The 17,832-nt window shown below is 44.8% G+C and overlaps 1 protein-coding gene across 2 annotated transcripts in view; it reads right to left on the bottom strand.

Moving 5' to 3' along the window:
- Positions 1 to 17,832, bottom strand: part of KPNA1 (karyopherin subunit alpha 1) — a 60,380-nt gene extending 42,548 nt beyond the window's left edge. The window contains exons 1-2 of one of the 2 annotated variants that reach the window (XM_071559407.1): positions 17,727 to 17,832; positions 2,118 to 2,251 (exon numbers count right to left, since the gene is read on the bottom strand). In XM_071559407.1, the coding sequence (XP_071415508.1) occupies positions 2,118 to 2,246 (129 nt within the window). In that variant the 5' untranslated portion in view covers positions 2,247 to 2,251; positions 17,727 to 17,832. Of the gene's footprint in view, positions 1 to 2,117; positions 2,252 to 8,461; positions 8,534 to 17,726 lie in introns of those variants that run through there. The other variant, XM_071559411.1, reaches the window with a different exon arrangement.

The raw sequence follows: 17,832 nt of genomic DNA, 5'->3' as shown, positions 1-17,832 counted from the left end.
TTCTTGCAGAGGATGCTGGGGCTCAGAGACCTGAGGAATTGCTCTGTTACTGCAGATATGCACAGAACACCCGCAGAGGGTCTGTACGTGAGTTACAACAGCAAAGAGGGCTTTGGAAGACAACTATACATAGGATAAGCTTTGAGGTGCTGCTTTGCCTATTGACTTCAGGAATCATAGAATCATAGAATCGATTGGGTTGGAAAAGACCTCCGAGATCATCAAGTCCAACCCTTGGTCCAACTCCAGTCCCTTTACCAGATCATGGCACTCAGTGCCATGGCCAATCTCACTTTAAAAACCTCCAGGGATGGGGAATCCACCACCTCTCTGGGCAGCCCATTCCAATGCCTGATTACTCTCTCTGCAAAGAACTACTTCCTGACTTCAACTTAAATTTCCCCTGGCAGAGCTTGAGCCCATGCCCCCTTGTCCTATTGCTGAGTGCCTGGGAGAAGAGACCAACCCCCACCTGGCTAGAAATTCCCTTCAGGTAGTTCTAGACAGTGCTGAGGTCACCTCTGAGCCTCCTCTTCTCCAGGCTAAACAACCCCAGCTCCCTCAGCCTCTCCCCATAGGACTTCTGCTCCAGTCCCTTCACCAGCCTTGTTGCTCTTCTCTGGACCCACTCCAGCACCTCAATATCTTTCCTGAACTGAGGGGCCCAGAACTGAACACAACATTCAAGGTGTGGCCTCACCAACACAGAGTACAGGGGAAGGATCACTGCCCTGGTCCTGCTGGCCACGCTATTTTTGATACAGGACAAGATCTCATTGGCCTTCTTGGCCACCTGGGCACACTGTTGGCTCATGTTGAGCTTCCTGTCAATCAGAACCCCCAGGTCCCTTTCTGCCTGGCTGCTCTCCAGCCACTCTGTGCCCAGCCTGTAGCGCTGCAGGGGGTTGTTGTGGCCAAAGTGCAGGACCCAGCACTAGGCCTTGTTAAACCTCATCCCATTGGAATCAGCCCATCTCTCAAGTCTATCCAGGTCTCTCTACAGAGCCCTCCTGCCTTCCAGCAGGTTGACACTCCCTCACAACTTGGTGTCATCAGACAGGCAGAACACAGTATGCAAAACTGCTAAGTCTATAGCAACTGTACGTCAGTGACAGGCTGAATTCTTACTGAATGCTTTTCCTACTAAGCTACTGGGGGTGGTGCCCTGCGAGCCTGTGCAGTGGATGTTTTAGGTGAGGCACAGCGTGCGCAGAACTGGCCCCACCGTTTCAGTCCTGAGGTCCATTTGCCACGGCCGAGCGAGCTTGGACAGTGACAGGGAAGTCCTCGGGACTGTCACAGCACCTGGTACTAACCGGGGCTGACCCTGCTGAGCATCCGAGATGTGACGGGATGGGATGGCAGGGAGGCATTGAACTGCCGGGGGATGGTCCCACTGAGACTCGAACTCACGACCTTGTGATCCAGAGCCCGGAGTGCTCACCATTGTTTGGCCATACGTACCTACCTATACTGTATGATGTGACCACTGAAGCTCAACAAATGTGCTAAAATACAAATTTAAACCATAATTTATATATTGACAAGTTATAAGCAAATTCAGGGGCCTGAGGTTGTTTTTGTGATGCTGTTCAGCTAAAAACAAAGGAAAAAAAACTCAAAAAACAAAAAAGCTGACACTTCAAGACAACCACCTAGGAAGAATTAGGTCAATGAACTATTCCTTCCCCCAGGAAAGTCATTACTGCAACTTCTAAGGACTTAGTCATACTTTCTCATTATTCTAGCTGCCATGTTTCCTTCCATTTCACCTCGGCTTACCTCTCTGAACAGAGATTAGAGTCACCAACTAGAAAATAAAGAAATAAAGAACAAAACAGGAGCTCATCAATCACCTTCAGAGCAAGGTCACACAGTTTTGTTCAATCTTTGAGCTGCTCTGGCCAATGTTACACTTGCGTGGATGAGGAGCAGTCACTCTGAGTCTCACAGAGCCTGCAGAAGAGGCCAAAGGTCTGCAAGCAATGCTGATTTCAGACACACAGCATATGAATTTGGAGGGCAGGGACAACTGAGAAGGCGTTTGGGAGAAGCACAAACCAGAGACAAAGCAAGATGAGACTAAGGGCTGGTGACACTCAACTGTTGTGCCTTACCTGTTCCTCTCTCTTTTGCTTCCGCAGCTGCAGACCCTCCTCCTCCCGCCTGCGACGCATCTCATCGGGGTTCAGAGATTTGTTCTTGTAGCTCTTCAGTCGGAAATTCTCTTTTCCTGAGGTCGTCATGATTCCTTCACAACACAATTAAAAAGAGAAGACAGAAAGAATTACTCTTCAACACATCACTTTATATTCTGTCTCCCCCATCCTGAAATTCTGTAGCCATGAATTTGCAGCTACTGCCTCCCTATCACTGAACTTCCGGCAATTTAGAAAGTGTAAAGCAAAACTTCACAGAATTGTCACTTTGGTGTGCCACTTCTTCACATCAGTCCAACAAACCTTCCTTTAATTCTGTGAAGCTGCAAAGAATAAGTGAAATATTTTAATAAGAAAGAACTGAGGTCTACAAGGCAGGGTATAGAGTCTGGGCTAAAAAGAAAACTGCACTAATAAATTTTAGCCTTTCTCTGCACAGAGAACTAGCCAAACTAATCACATACCCCTGTCTTCACTCAGAAGTGTCTTATCTGCTCTTTAGCTTAATTTACTTTGCAAGTCAGTCCAGGGGCTTTTTTTTGCACTCCAAATAGACACTTTAAGTAAATTTGACAAAACTCTGTTCAAGAAACCCTGTGTTCCTTCTATCCAGACAAGGCCTACAAGGAAATTGAAATGAAAAGAAACAGTTTAGGCAAGGATGATTTAACTGTTGAAAATGCTCCGTTCTGCAAAGAAAGCAGTGCTATTGTTCCCTGCCTCCCCACCCCCAGTCTCTAATCCTGCCACTGTTTATGTACAGGGGCCTTTTTTCAGCCTGTGCTTTCCAAGTACCATCTGTCTTACGTAACTCAGTGGATCAGCATTTGTAACTACCCAGGATGATTTTCACATGCACAACATCACACTTTGAAGATCCTTAGCCTGAGACAGCAGGTATAAAACTGTGTGGAAACACATCTCTGTGAAATCAAAGGGCTGGGGATCAGGTCTCTACTCTTAGTGCTCATTCTGCTGCTACTTCTCTCCTCTCACCCCTTTAAATCCAAAAGAGTTTGGGAATCAAATTCATAGAATCATAGAATCAATTGGGTTGGAAAAGACCTCTGAGATCATCAAGTCCAACCCTTGGTCCAACTCCAGTCCCTTTACCAGATCATGGCACTCAGTGCCATGGCCAATCTCACTTTAAAAACCTCCAGGGATGGGGAATCCACCACCTCTCTGGGCAGGCCATTCCAATGCCTGATTACTCTCTCTGCAAAGAATTTTTTTCTGATCTCCAACTTCAATTTTCCCTGGCAGAACTTGAGCCTCTGCCCCCTTGTCCTATTGCTGAGTGCCTGGGAGAAGAGACCAACCCCCACCTGGCTAGAACTTCTCAACATTCTCAACATGTCATGATTTCCACGCATCTTCACAGAGATGCAGAATCTTCAAAACATTGTAAATAATCTGTAACACAAAATTTAGGGAGCTGCACTGTGCATGAAGTTACTCTACGTGACCTTTAAAGGTCTCTTTCAAATGCCCTACTGTGTTGTACTAAATATGTTCCCTACCCCAAATTCCATAACCCCACTGTCACCAGATGGTAAATGATCTTCTATGCACTTTTTACTTTAGAATGTAACAACATGAGTGTGCACAGACTCTCAGCAGCTCAGGTTTCCTATTAAAAATACATCAATGTATAATCGAGTCTACTCTAAACTCTTCTTTCAGTCACCACAAAGAGTTTTAAGATAATAAAAAAAAGGAGGATACTTGAATATGCTTCTTGTTAGAACCTCTTTCTAAGTCGCTGCCACCTGACAACCATTTTTAATAATTCTGACAATCAGAACTTACTTTCACAGAAAACATTTTGGGCATCACTTCAAGAGTTACTGTATTCTGACAACTGAGATTCCAAAAACTGTTCAGAGACGCAAAACTACTACACTGATTTATCAGTCAGTGGCAGTTTGCAACAAATGCAGCCTAAACCCCTGAGCACACAGGTAAGTAATCCAGCAGCCTTATTTTGCTGAAAAGGGTCTTCCTGAAATTACTTTCTTTTTCAATATAGGTACTACAAAAAGATAAATCTCAGCACAACAGAATTTCCCCAAATCATTCTTAACAGACCCCTTTCTTCCTGTGTTTATGTGTTTCAGCTTTAAGTGTTTGTGTTTCTTACAATATGCTTGGCAATTACATTTTCTTCCCATTTTTAGTTTAAGTGACTATTACCTGTATGTTAAACATACAAACCATCTGAAGAAGCCCTGGATTTTAACAGTCAAAAGAAGTTCAGGCTAACAAATACTCACAAATTCTTTTGTTCCCACAATATTTTGAACAAAATATTTTATATATTTTAGAAAGTGCAAGATAACTCAAACACCAGATGGACAACCACAAGCTAAAAGGACAAGCCTAACAGGAAAATGGCTTCAACACTCCAGTCACTCTGTCCCTGAACAGAGACAGGCATGTGCCACAGCCCAGACAAGATCTCAGGCCTTCCTTCCATAATGGTGTTAGTAATTCTCCCTTTTTGTCTGAATCCTGTCTTCTCAAACTCACAAAACTGTATTTGCCTTTGTTTGGGATTTCAGGACTTTGATAATTCCTTTTATAAACTCCTGTGGTAATTTCACACCTTTACTTTCAACCCTTGTAAATTTTTCATCTGAATAAATCCTTGACAAGCAACATCTTCATCCCTTAATACTGAACTTTATCTGATTTCTATCACGTAGCCTCTCGGTATAATGTTCCCCTGTTTCTAAACATCAAGGACACCACCAACTCAATCATAAATAAGTTTCCTAAATGTATTCTTCCTTACTGTACTTATTTAACTCGTTTTCTCTCATGTCCCAACTTGCACATTAATTTTCTTTTGATTAATTTTGCTTCTGACTTTAGGGTAGTAATTTCCATTTTCCTTCCAGAGTTCTATTAGCCCTCTCCTGTTCCATTAGCCCCGACTCTTCCATCATTGTTTCATTTATTAAGAACACAGGGACAGGATTTACCTGAATTCCCTCTCCGACTTTACCTCAACCCCTCTCTCAACAGCTTCACCAGAATTATCTTCTATCTCTTACACCTTTTACAAGCTTAACTGCAACTTTCAGGTGTGCTCATTGCTGACTTTCAAGACATCTTACTCTGCTGACTAACTCCTTCTTCTGAGTAAACTGTACACTTGAAATTCTTTGAAAACAGCATACTGTGTTTTACCTGGGAGTACAAACGCCTACCACCAAGTGACTGAGAAGAGTTTATTTTATTAAAGGCAAAAAAATTAAACTCCACTACTGAGAAGTTACCAATTCAACTGGCAATGAGTTCAATAACTTATTTTCTAGTAGGCCCTCACTGGCAGCAAATAAACAAAATCACAGCACACAGCCATATATCCATTTTATATACGTGCCCATCTACCTGTGTAACCACTAAATCCGTAGTTATTTTCTAAAAGTAGCTCTTATGTCCTGAATAGATCTTAAAACCAATGACTTCTTCAACATTCTTTTCCTGGTTTCCCGATTGCAGATGGAAAATTCAAAGGCCCCATCAGGGATTCCATCCAGGCCACACACTCTGCTACATCTTCAGATCTATTTGAATGTGTAAGCACACAATGGCTTTTTAGGACTAAAAATGTAACAACTCCGTGTTAGCTGTTACAGTCATCCAAGGAGTGTCTGCTATAAATCTCCTCCTCTGTTTTTCAGGATGTAGCCTTTCATAGAATCGACTGAGTTGGAAAAGACCTCCAAGATCATGATGTCCAACCCTTGGTCCAACTCCAGTCCCTTTACCAGATCATGGCACTCAGTGCCATGGCCAATCTCAGTTGAAAAACCTCCAGGGATGGGGAATCCACCACCTCTCTGGGCAGCCCATTCCAATGCCTGATTACTCTCTCTGCAAAGAACTTTTTTTTGATCTCCAACTTAAATTTCCCCTGGCAGAGCTTGAGCACATGCCCCCTTGTCCTATTGCTGAGTGCCTGGGAGAAGAGACCAACCCCCACCTGGCTAGAACTTTCCTTCAGGTAGTTCTAGACAGTGATGAGGTCACCTCTGAGCCTCCTCCAGGTTAAACAACCCCAGCTCCCTCAGCCTCTCCCCACAGGACTTCTGCTCCAGTCCCTTCATCAGCCTTGTTGCTCTTCTCTGAACCTGCTCCAGCACCTCAATCTCTTTCCTGAACTGAGGGACCCAGAACTGAACACAACACTCAAGGTGTGGCCTCACCAACGCAGAGTACAGGGGAAGGGTCGCTGCCCTGGACCTGCTGGCCACGCTATTTTTGATACAGGACAGGATCCCATTGGCCTTCTTCACCTCAGACCAAGCCACAGAAACAAACCAACTTCAAACTGTCTAACCAGCCTTCAGCAGGTTTGTTGTGCCTTGGCAGAGAATCATTCCATGGTCACTTTAAGTTCACCATTGTAGCAAATAGGAAACCTGGAACTTCTCTGCATTGTCGAAATTAATGCTACTTCTGGTGAAAACCAGTGATGGTTGTCATGGAAATGTTCTACTCATCTTTTCTTTCCTACGGATAGCACAGTATTGTCCACATTTTTTGATACTCCTGGCTAGAGAGAAAAGCCTCTGGAGACCTGGTAGGGTGTATTCTTTGGGCCTCTGTGCAACACCACTCAAACACTTTCTCCTCCCCAGTCTTGCTGTCATTAAAAAAAAAAACAAAGAAAAAAGAAAAAAGTACAATTAAATGCACTGTCTATTCCTGAATGTCTGCATGTTCCTGAATGTTCTCCCAGGCACTCAGCAATAGGACAAGGGGGCACGGGCTCAAGCTCTGCCAGGGGAAATTTAAGTTGGAGATCAGAAAAAAATTCTTTGCAGAGAGAGTAATCAGGCATTGGAATGGGCTGCCCAGAGAGGTGGTGGATTACCCATTCCTGGAGGTTTTTAAACTGAGATTGGACGTGGCACTGAGTGCCATGATCTGGTAAAGGGACTGGAGTTGGACCAAGGGTTGGACTTGATGATCTTGGAGGTCTTTTCCAACCCAATCAATTCTACAATTCTGTGGTTTCTTTAAGGAAAACATGATTCCAAATTTTTCACAGATTAAGACGAACCCTATGAAATGTGCATGTGTTCTAAGCACACATTTCTAGGGGAAACAAGAAGTGCTGCCGTTCTCCTTGCTCATCAAGTAAAGAAATTCAGAAACCCTGGGACATACAGAGTCACTTACTGCCATGACCTACCTTGTCCCAAGCAATCATCTAGACTGGAACAAAAATGAACTCCCTGCCTCCTTAAATCAGATATCACTGCCACCAGACTTAAGGGCACTCTGGACTCTGAATCCCAAGGTTCTGAGTTCCAGTCTCAGTGGGACCGTCCCCTGGCAGTTCAATGCCTCCCTGCCATCCCATCCCATCCCATCCCATCCCATCTCGGATGCTCAGCAGGGTCAGCCCCGGTCAGTACCGGGGGCTGTGACAGTCCCGAGGACTTCCCTGTCACTGTCCAAGCTCGCTCGGCCGTGGCAAATGGACCTCAGGACTGAAACGGTGGGGCCAGTTCTGCGCACGCTGTGCCTCACCTAAAAAATCCCCTGCGCAGGCTGGAAGGGCACATGGGGAGAGCCCTGCCCAAATCTGCATTTGCCATACAATACAATACAATATATACACACACCACGTACACATAACTGAAACTAAGATTACGGAATACACTGCTGATACTAAAGACTGTCAGACATAAACTTCCCTTCCTTGGAAGTAGGAGTGGGAATAGTAGACCTATACAAGAAGTTCTACCTTCTAATAGGAATATAAGAGAAGCAGAAGACTTGAAAATCAAGGTGCAGGAGGTGGTTAAAGAGAAACAAGAGTGATAAAAGGAGTATCTGTATGTATGGCCAGACTTGGCAAACGAAGATTTAGGCAGGGCTCTCCCCACGTGCCCTTCCAGCCTGCGCAGGGGATTTTTTAGGTGAGGCACAGCGTGCACAGAACTGGCCCCACCGTTTCAGTCCTGAGGTCCATTTGCCACGGTCGAGCGAGCTTGGACAGTGACAGGGAAGTCCTCGGGACTGTCACAGCCCCCGGTACTAACCAGGGCTGACCCTGCTGAGAATCCGAGATGGGATGGGATGGGATGGCAGGGAGGCATTGAACTGCCAGGGACGGTCCCACTGAGACTCGATCTTGGATCCTTGGGATTCAGAGTCCGGAGTGCTCTCCTTTACACCACGGGACCACCCTAAAAAGAGCATCTCAACATCCATGATTTGCCACACTACAATGCACTTTTCCCAACTCCTGGAGCAGTTGTCAGAAGAAAAGGACTCACTGGAGGCAGACCTTGGAGCTCCAGTGTGCTGTCAAACTGCTGTCTCTCCTTTAGGTTCCTGTCTCTCCTTTAGGTTCCTGTCTCTCCTTTAGGTTCCTGCCACAGAGCCAGGGAAAAGATAAAAAAGGCACTGTCAGCCCTGGAAGAACAACCCGTGTAGGAAATGGCACTGTCAACACGGATCTCCAAGCAGTCAGAGAAGCTGGAATTACTCAAGGTAAGAAATGTACAAAAACCTTTACCTCCAAGGAGATTTCAGTTTGTTTATTGGCTCTGCCATGGGACTCCAGACTTCCTAGAGAAGTTTCATCACAATCAAGCTTCTTGACATCAAGCCAAACACCTACAGCACAGCCTGGACAGATGTTTGAGCAGTTCACTGAAATCTGATTACAGGATGCATCAGCCTCTGACACTCTTTAGTGTGAGACTAGAAAACCTATCCAATTTAAAAATCTAACCTGAAAGCAGCACTTGGTCATTCTTTGCTCTCATCAACACACACTCTACAAATTCAACATTCTGGCCAAAAATGTGTCTGGTTTTTTTCCCCATGAAGTGTGGATTTTACAAAGTCCTTCTACTTTGCTTTTTGGCAATTCAAAGGATCAGAATGCCAAAAGAAGTATTTAAATCTTTTGGAAGTAAACAGTCAGCTTTCTTGGAAGTAACAGACAATGAGAGGTCTTCATAATAAATCCACGAATAAAACAGAGCACAGAATGATAAAAAATACCACCTGGGATTAATGTTGTTTCCCAGGAAAAATTTCTAGAGCAAAATCCTGCATTTGGCATCATCCTACAGAGATCAAAACACATCACAGTATCTACACTGTTGACAGGACTGTCTGAGGGGAAAAAAAATAAAGAAAATAGCAGACTGACTTCACTTTGTAACCTCCTGTTGTTTGAAAAACCAGCTCAGCCAGATTAACATTTTGGTGAGGCTGTACATGCTTCTTTTCCAAAATTATTTGACCAAACCAAACTGGATTGCAGGGGTCTGTGGGAATGTCCATCCGTAGATACACCCATATCACCTCTTGTAAATCTTGGAACATGTGGAGAAAAGGATATTTAATCATCTCAACTACAAAAAAGCTACTGTTCAAGGACAGCCAGTTTCCCGAACCTTTGCTTAACTTTCTTTAGCAGTAAAATGGGATTGGGAAACATCTCACAGGCACTATAAAATTAACAGTTGCACTATTTGTAAAGACCTGCAAAGTAAGTTTTGCTGATGATACATCAATCCCCAGCACTAACAAGAATCACAGAATCGATTGGGTTGGAAAAGACCTTTAAGATCATCAAGTCCAACCCTTGGTCCAACTCGTCCCTTTACCAGATCATGGCACTCAGTGCCATGGCCAATCTCACTTTAAAAACCTCCAGGGATGGGGAATCCACCACCTCTCTGGGCAGCCCATTCCAATGCCTGATTACTCTCTCTGCAAAGAATTTCTTCCTGATATCCAACTTGAATTTCCCCTGGCAGAGCTTGAGCCCGTGCCCCCTTGTCCTATTGCTGAGTGCCTGGGAGAAGAGACCAACTCCCACCTGGCTAGAACTTCCCTTCAGGTAGTTCTAGACAGTGATGAGGTCACCTCTGAGCCTCCTCTTCTCCAGGCTAAACAAGGGACTTTCTGTCAAAAACTGGAAGCAAGAAGAGGAGTTCCTCATGGAACTGCTGCTCATCTCCACATCTGCCAAACCTGCTCCTTTTTTCAGGCTTTCCAGTCCTCCTACGGTGTTTCCCTGACCCACAGGAGGTCTTAAATCACAACTGTTTCTGTTCCAGCACTTCTATAAACCTGTGAAAGAGCAAAACTGGTACTAACCCACCTGATCTACAGCTAATTTGGCACATTCTACCTTTAGACCACTTGGTAAGTTGGACTGGTACCTGCTTAATAACAAGAATAGTCGAGAAACAATTAATACAAGGCCTGAAAAGACAAAAAGCATTGCACAGGATGGAATGGCACAGTACAGATGAATTAAAAACCTCAATATTGATTGTTGCTCAAAAGCAAACAAAAAAGTGAAGAAAAAATAGGCTGTGCTACCTGAACAACGAAGCCATGTGATGTCAAGTCTGTAGGGATGTCACATTTTGATACCTCATTTTGACAAGATGAAAATGTGGTTAAAATAAGGAACCACCACATCAAAAGTATTTGGGCAGAATTACTAATCTTGAAGGGTAAGGCAACTACACCACCAGGTAACATTCAGAAAGATTTTCTGTGCTTACAAACACAGGTGGTTTTTTAAGAGATGTGCTTAAAATCAGGCCAACACCAGCTTGCCAGGACCCTGATTCTCTTTACACTAAAAAAACCCAAAATGAAACAAACAAACAAAAAAAACAAAACAAAAACAAAACAAAAAAAGCAAACCTATTTCTTGTTGCAGCAAAAACCAACCACTAACAGAAATAGAATTACTTGACACTTGGTGCTGTCTCAGAAACTGATCCGGCACCTCAGCCTGTACTACCAGTTAAGCACAGTGACAGCCACACAAACAAACATTAATTTTTAAAAGTTTGAGGACTGTATGTGCTTTTTCTTTCTTTTTTTAAGAAAAACCAGAGATTAACGAGTAATAGATTTACAAGGTTTATTGAATTGGAAACCAGTTTTAACAAGGGCACACAGATCCTCAGCAAAAGATTATACATAATATACCTATCACTTCACTATGTATTTTCTATCATAAAATTTCCACATGTTTTGAATTCCATTTGTTAAACATCCACTTTGACTTAATGAGGTAGCAGATCCAGCTTTCAAAGTTCCAGAAAGTTTTTAACTTGAGCAAGAGGGCAAAAAAATTGATTTTCAAAGCCAAGGCAACTCAAAATGAAAACATCTTCAAAGTTGTTAACTGAGACTTTCTGATTTGAGTTGAAAATGCAAAATTCCTTTACTGTATTCAAAGACAGTGCAACAAATCTGTTTAAATAAAAAGAACGTAATTTCTATAACCCCACAGGCCACAACCAACCTGAAACCAAAAAGTTCGCACAAGGCATAAAACAAAGAAGGCAGTGATGGGGAATTAAACATTCCAGCTGCACAGGATTATAGGAACGTTAAAAAAAATAACCTTACGTTAATGTGACCATTTATGTGAAACAAGAGAAGTTGTTATTCCTGTGTAATGTAATCTGTTCTTTCAAAGCAGAGATACATTTGTATTTTGATTAAGATAACAGCACATCCTCCCTGCACTTACAGAATGGGCTGCCCAACAATGTATTTTCTGTAAGGTCATCTTCAAAAAATGGACTGTTTGAAAAACATCTGACAGTCATAGAATCAATTGGGTTGGAAAAGACCTCCGAGATCATCAAGTCCAACCCTTGGTCCAACTCCAGTCCCTTTACCAGATCATGGCACTCAGTGCCACGGCCAATCTCAGTTTGAAAACCTCCAGGGATGGGGAATCCACCACCTCTCTGGGCAGCCCATTCCAATGCCTGAGCACTCTCTCTGCAAAGAAGTTTTTCCTGATCTCCACCTTCAATTTCCCCTGGCAGAGCTTGAGCCCATCGTGCCCCCTTGTCCTATTGCTGAGTGCCTGGGAGAAGAGACCAACCCCCACCTGGCCAGAACTTCCCTTCAGGTAGTTCTAGACAGTGAAGAGGTCACCTCTGAGCCTCCTCTTCTCCAGGCTAAACACCCCCAGCTCCCTCAGCCTCTCCCCACAGGACTTGTGCTCCAGTCCCTTCACCAGCCTTGTTGCTCTTCTCTGGACCCACTCCAGCCCCTCAATATCTTTCCTGAACTGAGGGACCCAGAACTGAACACAATGCTCAAGGTGTGGCCTCACCAACACAGAGCCATCAACTGCCAGAAAAAAAATCAGCCTAAAATTGCCAACGTGCCCTCAACATTCTTCAGGAGAGAACAAGAGTGCACCTTTCAGCACTTCATATCATGAAAATAAGAAATCCCTGGCTTAAAAATAAACTAAATTATTAACTAAGTTGACTTTGTAGTTTCAAGGAACTTTTTTGGGGGGTTGGGAATATCAGAAGGCACTGAAACCAAAGCTACCCTCTGCTTCCCGTGATGACAAATTTGCCTGCAAAAATGGTATCATTTGCTGTGACTCAGCACTATGGAAGGTTTGAGTGCAAACACAGAAAATGACAGTAAGTCAAAATCCTACTGATTTCATACTGGCTTTGGACATCAGCAACCACAGAATCACTAACGCTGATCTATCAGCCACACTGAGACAAAAACCACAAGCACTTTAAAGTTTGGTTACACTCATTTTGCCTCCCTAATACCCCTCCTACCAAAAGCTCTTGAATCCAACCTGCAGCACATTCACAGAGACGTCTTCTCCTTTCTGATCACTATTCCATAGAAAAAAAAAAGGTAGAACAGGAACACATAGACAAGAAAAGATCACAAGGAAGCTTTACAAAGAATCCCTGTATCTTTTAAAGGCAATCTCACTCTACTTCAGACAAAATCCACAACAATCTAATATTAATCACAACATTATTATCTGACTTTATTTATAGGTACACTGTGGTTTTCTGTGCCACCAGGACATGGCTTGTTTGCAAAAATGGCATTTTCATAACTCAACAGGTGAATTTGCTTTCAAGTACAACCTTAGCACTAAATTTGGTGGTCCTGCAATGCCTTGTTTGGAGATAAATACATTCAGGATGTTTAGCCACGGGTTATTTCTTTTATGGTTCTAAAATCAATACATCACTTACATTTAATCTCAACTTCATATAAAATAAAACAAAGATCTGTGTGTCTTAAACCAGTTGACTTCTTGCAGAACACACGAATCCCCCCGCTGAGCCTGACAAGCAGCCTGAACTACCAAATAAAACAGAAAAAGAGAAAATAATTACTCTGGATCATAAGGAAAGTTGTCAGTAGCTGGTGACGAGCTAAATCTGAAGTCACATTCTGCAAACTCAGAAACTATTGCTCTCCATACACACCCAGAAACAGTCATAGAATCAAAGAATCAATTGGGTTGGAAAAGACCTCCGAGATCATCAAGTCCAACCCTTGGTCCAACTCCAGTCCCTTTACCAGATCACAGCCAATCTCAGTTTAAAAACCTCCAGGGTTGGAGAATCCACCCCCTCTCTGGGCAGTCCATTCCAATGCCTGATTACTCTCTCTGCAAAGAATTTTTTCCTGATCTCCAACTTAAATTTCCCCTGGCAGAGCTTGAGCCCGTGCCCCCTTGTCCTATTGCTGAGTGCCTCTCATATTTCTTTCAGTTCCAAAACTTTGGGCTTCTGCCTCCCCATGTCACTCAGCATTAATTACGTTCCAAGAAAGTATTCACATCACCCAAATTCAAAATTTCTTCTGTGCCACTGAACTCCATTTACTCCTGTCTCACACCAATGGAGCGACAGAAGTGGCCCTGTGATGTCCAGTCTACCACTGATTTCTAACACTCTTTCATACCCTCCTACCACTCATAACCTTTATAAACCAATTTTATGGTGAAAGGAAATTTACTGTCACCTGTCCTACACAGCCACCATTTTTTTATCCTCAAAATGAGTTATTTAACCTGCACAATGTTTAATGCAGTTCAAGATGTTCGTGAGGTGGCAAAACTTCCAGTCCTGCTGTTCCTACAGATTTTATATTTAGCAGAGGTTTCTACTGAGTGTTTAGTCTAAACTTACCTTTGCTGTTTATCCTTTTTCCAATATAATTTAAAATTACTGATATTTCTACAGCCCTTGCATTCTACTGCTGGCATTTTGTATCTTGAACACTCCACATTCATTCTTGGAAATAACACTGGGCAGTTTAATCCACTTACTTGCTTGACAGACTTTAAAAACTGTAACAGATTACATTTTTTTTTAATTCAGAGCAGAAAAAAGCTGACTTGGTATCACAATGCTGTCCCTTTTCTCTGCAATTTCCATCAACATTTTTTCATTACTATTATTACGTTTTTAAACAAATTCTTTCATTATGCTTCAGCCCCTTGGTATGAAGCTGAATATTTTTCTTATCAGTTCAGTTTCCACTCATGTTCTTTGAGAAAGAGGTGGCCTGGTCTTTGTAATTTGTTGTTTGTCCATTACATCATTCCAGAAGCTCCTGTTCAGATATTTCAGCCACTCAGAATATTTCATCAAGTGAATAATTGCTTTAATACCTTTTATTTTTCTTGACTTGCCCATGGCCTACCAGGCTCACTCACCACTCCCTTTGGCCTTCAGAAGTATTTAGACAAATAGAATAAATTCAGCTATTTGCTGCTGTTCTTCTACTTCTCTTCTGTTTCAAATCTATATTAAAATCCCTAACCCTAAATCACATCACTACTTTTTTAATCTGCCATGTGCTTTTTTGCATAAACTTCATTTCATGTTCTCAGGAGGGCCCTGTTTTACATCCATTAACCTCTTGCCACTAAGTTAAATTTCCCAACCCAGCTACTTGTTCACTGTTGCCCTTACAAGTACATTTTGCTTTTGTGTTCCTAAAGACACAAGTTACGCCCCCCATTTGCTCCCTGGAGAACTTGTAAAACACTTCAGAAGAAAAACTCCTCAACCCTGTGGAGAGACTCACAGAAAGATATCAAAGCACACCTGTCAAATACAGGACAGTAAAACAAAACGTGCCATTATGTTCACTTCAGCATTTTCAACAAAAGAGGAGGAAACGGAAAAAAAAGAAAGAAAAGATCACCGTTCTGAAACACTGAGGTTGAAATAAGACTATCAGATAACCTGCTTAAATAAACATTTACACTTAAAGGTCTCTTACAGAACCTTTCAGAAGTTGCTACAACTGACTATTACTTTTAGTTCTCCTGGTGACTTTTGTCAGTGCTACTGAGGTGGGTTGTTGCTGCCTTTGCCCTTCTAAATGCACCAAACTGTAACTTCTCCAGGGACCAGCACTCAGCTGAACATACACAGGACCCCAGAGAATGTAACACTGGAAAAAAACAGCATATGGCCCTCTGACAGCAAAAGGTAAACACCCTGGTGCAGTGTTAGAATGAGAGATGGGATGTAACAAAGGTTGTTTAGAAGCTGGGGTCCAGTGGGGGATGCAGAGCCTCCAAAATCACAGAATCATAGAATTGATTGGGTTGGAAAAGACCTCCAAGATCATCAAGTCCAACCCTTGGTCCAACTCCAGTCCCTTTACCAGATCATGACACTCAGTGCCACGTCCAATCTCAGTTTAAAAACCTCCAGGGATGGGGAATCCACCACCTCTCTGGGCAGCCCATTCCAATGCCTGATTACTCTCTCTGCAAAGAATTTTTTCTGATCTCCAACTTAAATTTCCCCTGGCAGAGCTTGAGCCCGTGCCCCCTTGTCCTATTGCTGAGTGCCTGGGAGAAGAGACCAACCCCCACCTGGCTAGAACTTCCCTTCAGGTAGTTCTAGACAGTGAGGAGGTCACCTCTGAGCCTCCTCTTCTCCAGGCTAAACACCCCCAGCTCCCTCAGCCTCTTCCTACAGGGTCACACTTCTCAGAAAGGGAAGCACTTCTCAGGAGTGAGGCATCATTGCATACGTTTAAAAGATTGTGCCAAGGGAACCCACGCTGAGAAAAACCTCGACCTCGCGTGTCATCTCAGGTTACCTGCCCCAAGCTACGATTCACTTCCCCTGTGCCTATGGGCACGTCTAAAGGGTAATTAAAAGGTGCAACGACAGTTCAAGCAGAAATTTTAAACCTTGATCTGAACAAGTTCACGTGTCAACGCAGGTGGTAATGCTGAAGGGAGAACACAATGAAGTTACAGTAAAAAACAGGACAAGGATCAGCTTGATTCAATGTATTCATTTACACAGTGGGTTATCAACTAGTCTATGCTAACTAATTGCCAAAGGTATATACAAAGTAGCCTAAACATAACAAGTTTCTGAGGATAAAGTTGCAATCCCATTTCCGGAGAGCTCACAGGCATATCCAGCTTTATTAGAGTCTTTCATTACCATCAAGCAGCCAGAGCAGAAAATACGCCAGCAAACAAAAAAATCCAGAGGAACAACAGCTTGAATAAAGGATAAAGGGACCATTAAACACAACCATTCAGCACCATTTGGGAATTCTGCAGAAACAGCAGCCCAGTATTTTCACAGCTCATGACGTATTTTTTCAGCCCGGAGTTTCAGTTTCCATGAAACGCCCTCAAGAGGCAAAGCTTAAAATCATCGCTGCATGAACCGCTGTACGAGCCACACAGACTTGGGGACTATGAATGGGACGAGTTTCTGCTGCACATAAAGTCTCTAAACAGGACAACTGGAAGCGGCCACAGAGCACAAGCCCTTCACTGCACACAGGCAGTCAAAAAGACAACGTCGTAGGTGGGATAATGTGAGGCTGCGAAGTGATGTTTGCAGGGAGAAGGCAGAGCTTTTGTAAGATCAATGAACATCACTGGGGGGAGGCTGGGGAAAAGTTCGAACTTGGAAGATCCAGGAGAAAGTTTCCCTCCCCCTTCACAATCACAGAATCCAAGAGGTTGGAAAAGACCTCTGAGATCATCGAGACAACCCATGACCGAACACCACCATGTCAACCAGACCATGCCACGTCCAGTCTTTCCTTGAACACCGCCAGGGACGGTGACTCCACCACCTCCCTGTGCACTCCGTTCCTGTGTTTAACCACCCTTTCCGTGAAAAAATTCCCCCCAATGTCCAACCTAAACATGCGCTGGCGCTGCTTAAGATTCTGCTCTCTCCTCCAGCCGCGGCCTGCCCCCGCTCGCACCCCGTCCCGCCGTGGGAGCAGCAGCGGCTCCGGGGCTGTCCGTCCCCGCCGCGCGGAGTTCTCCGACTCCTCGCAGCCAATCCCGGCGCCTTCCAAAGCCGGGGCGCGGCCCCGCCACCCGCACAAGCCCGGGGAGCCGCTCCGGCCGGGCGGGGGTTCCCCCTGGGCAGGACCGGCGCGTCTTTCCCGCCACGTCCCCGCGTGCTCCCGATCCCGGTCCCGCTCCCGGCCCACGCGCGTGCCGCTCCCGCCGGCGCTGGCCCCGCCCCGCCCCGCGCGCGGCCCCCTCGTGCCTGTTGCGCGCGCGGGCTCGGGCCGGTCCCGGGGGGGTTCCCGCGGCACCCCCGCCCGAGCCTCGCCCGGCCCGGCCCGGCCCGGCCCGGCCCCGCCCGCGCCTCCTCCCGCGGGCACCCGGCCCCACGCCCGCCCTCGCCCCGGCCCCGCCGGCCCCGCGCTGGCGGCGCTCCCGCCGTGCCCGTGCCGCGCCCGCACCTGCCGCCGGCCCCGCCGGCCCCGCGCTCTGTCCTGTCGGGCCCGAGGCGCGCGAGCGCCGCTCCCTCCCGGCGCCCTCCTTCCCTCCCTGCCTGCCCGGCGCTGG

Source organism: Pithys albifrons, chromosome 1 (assembly GCF_047495875.1).
Source record: "Pithys albifrons albifrons isolate INPA30051 chromosome 1, PitAlb_v1, whole genome shotgun sequence".
NCBI classification, from domain to species: Eukaryota; Metazoa; Chordata; class Aves; order Passeriformes; family Thamnophilidae; genus Pithys; species Pithys albifrons.
Note: the sequence above shows the minus strand (reverse complement) of the source record. Positions and strands in the feature narration are given on the sequence as shown.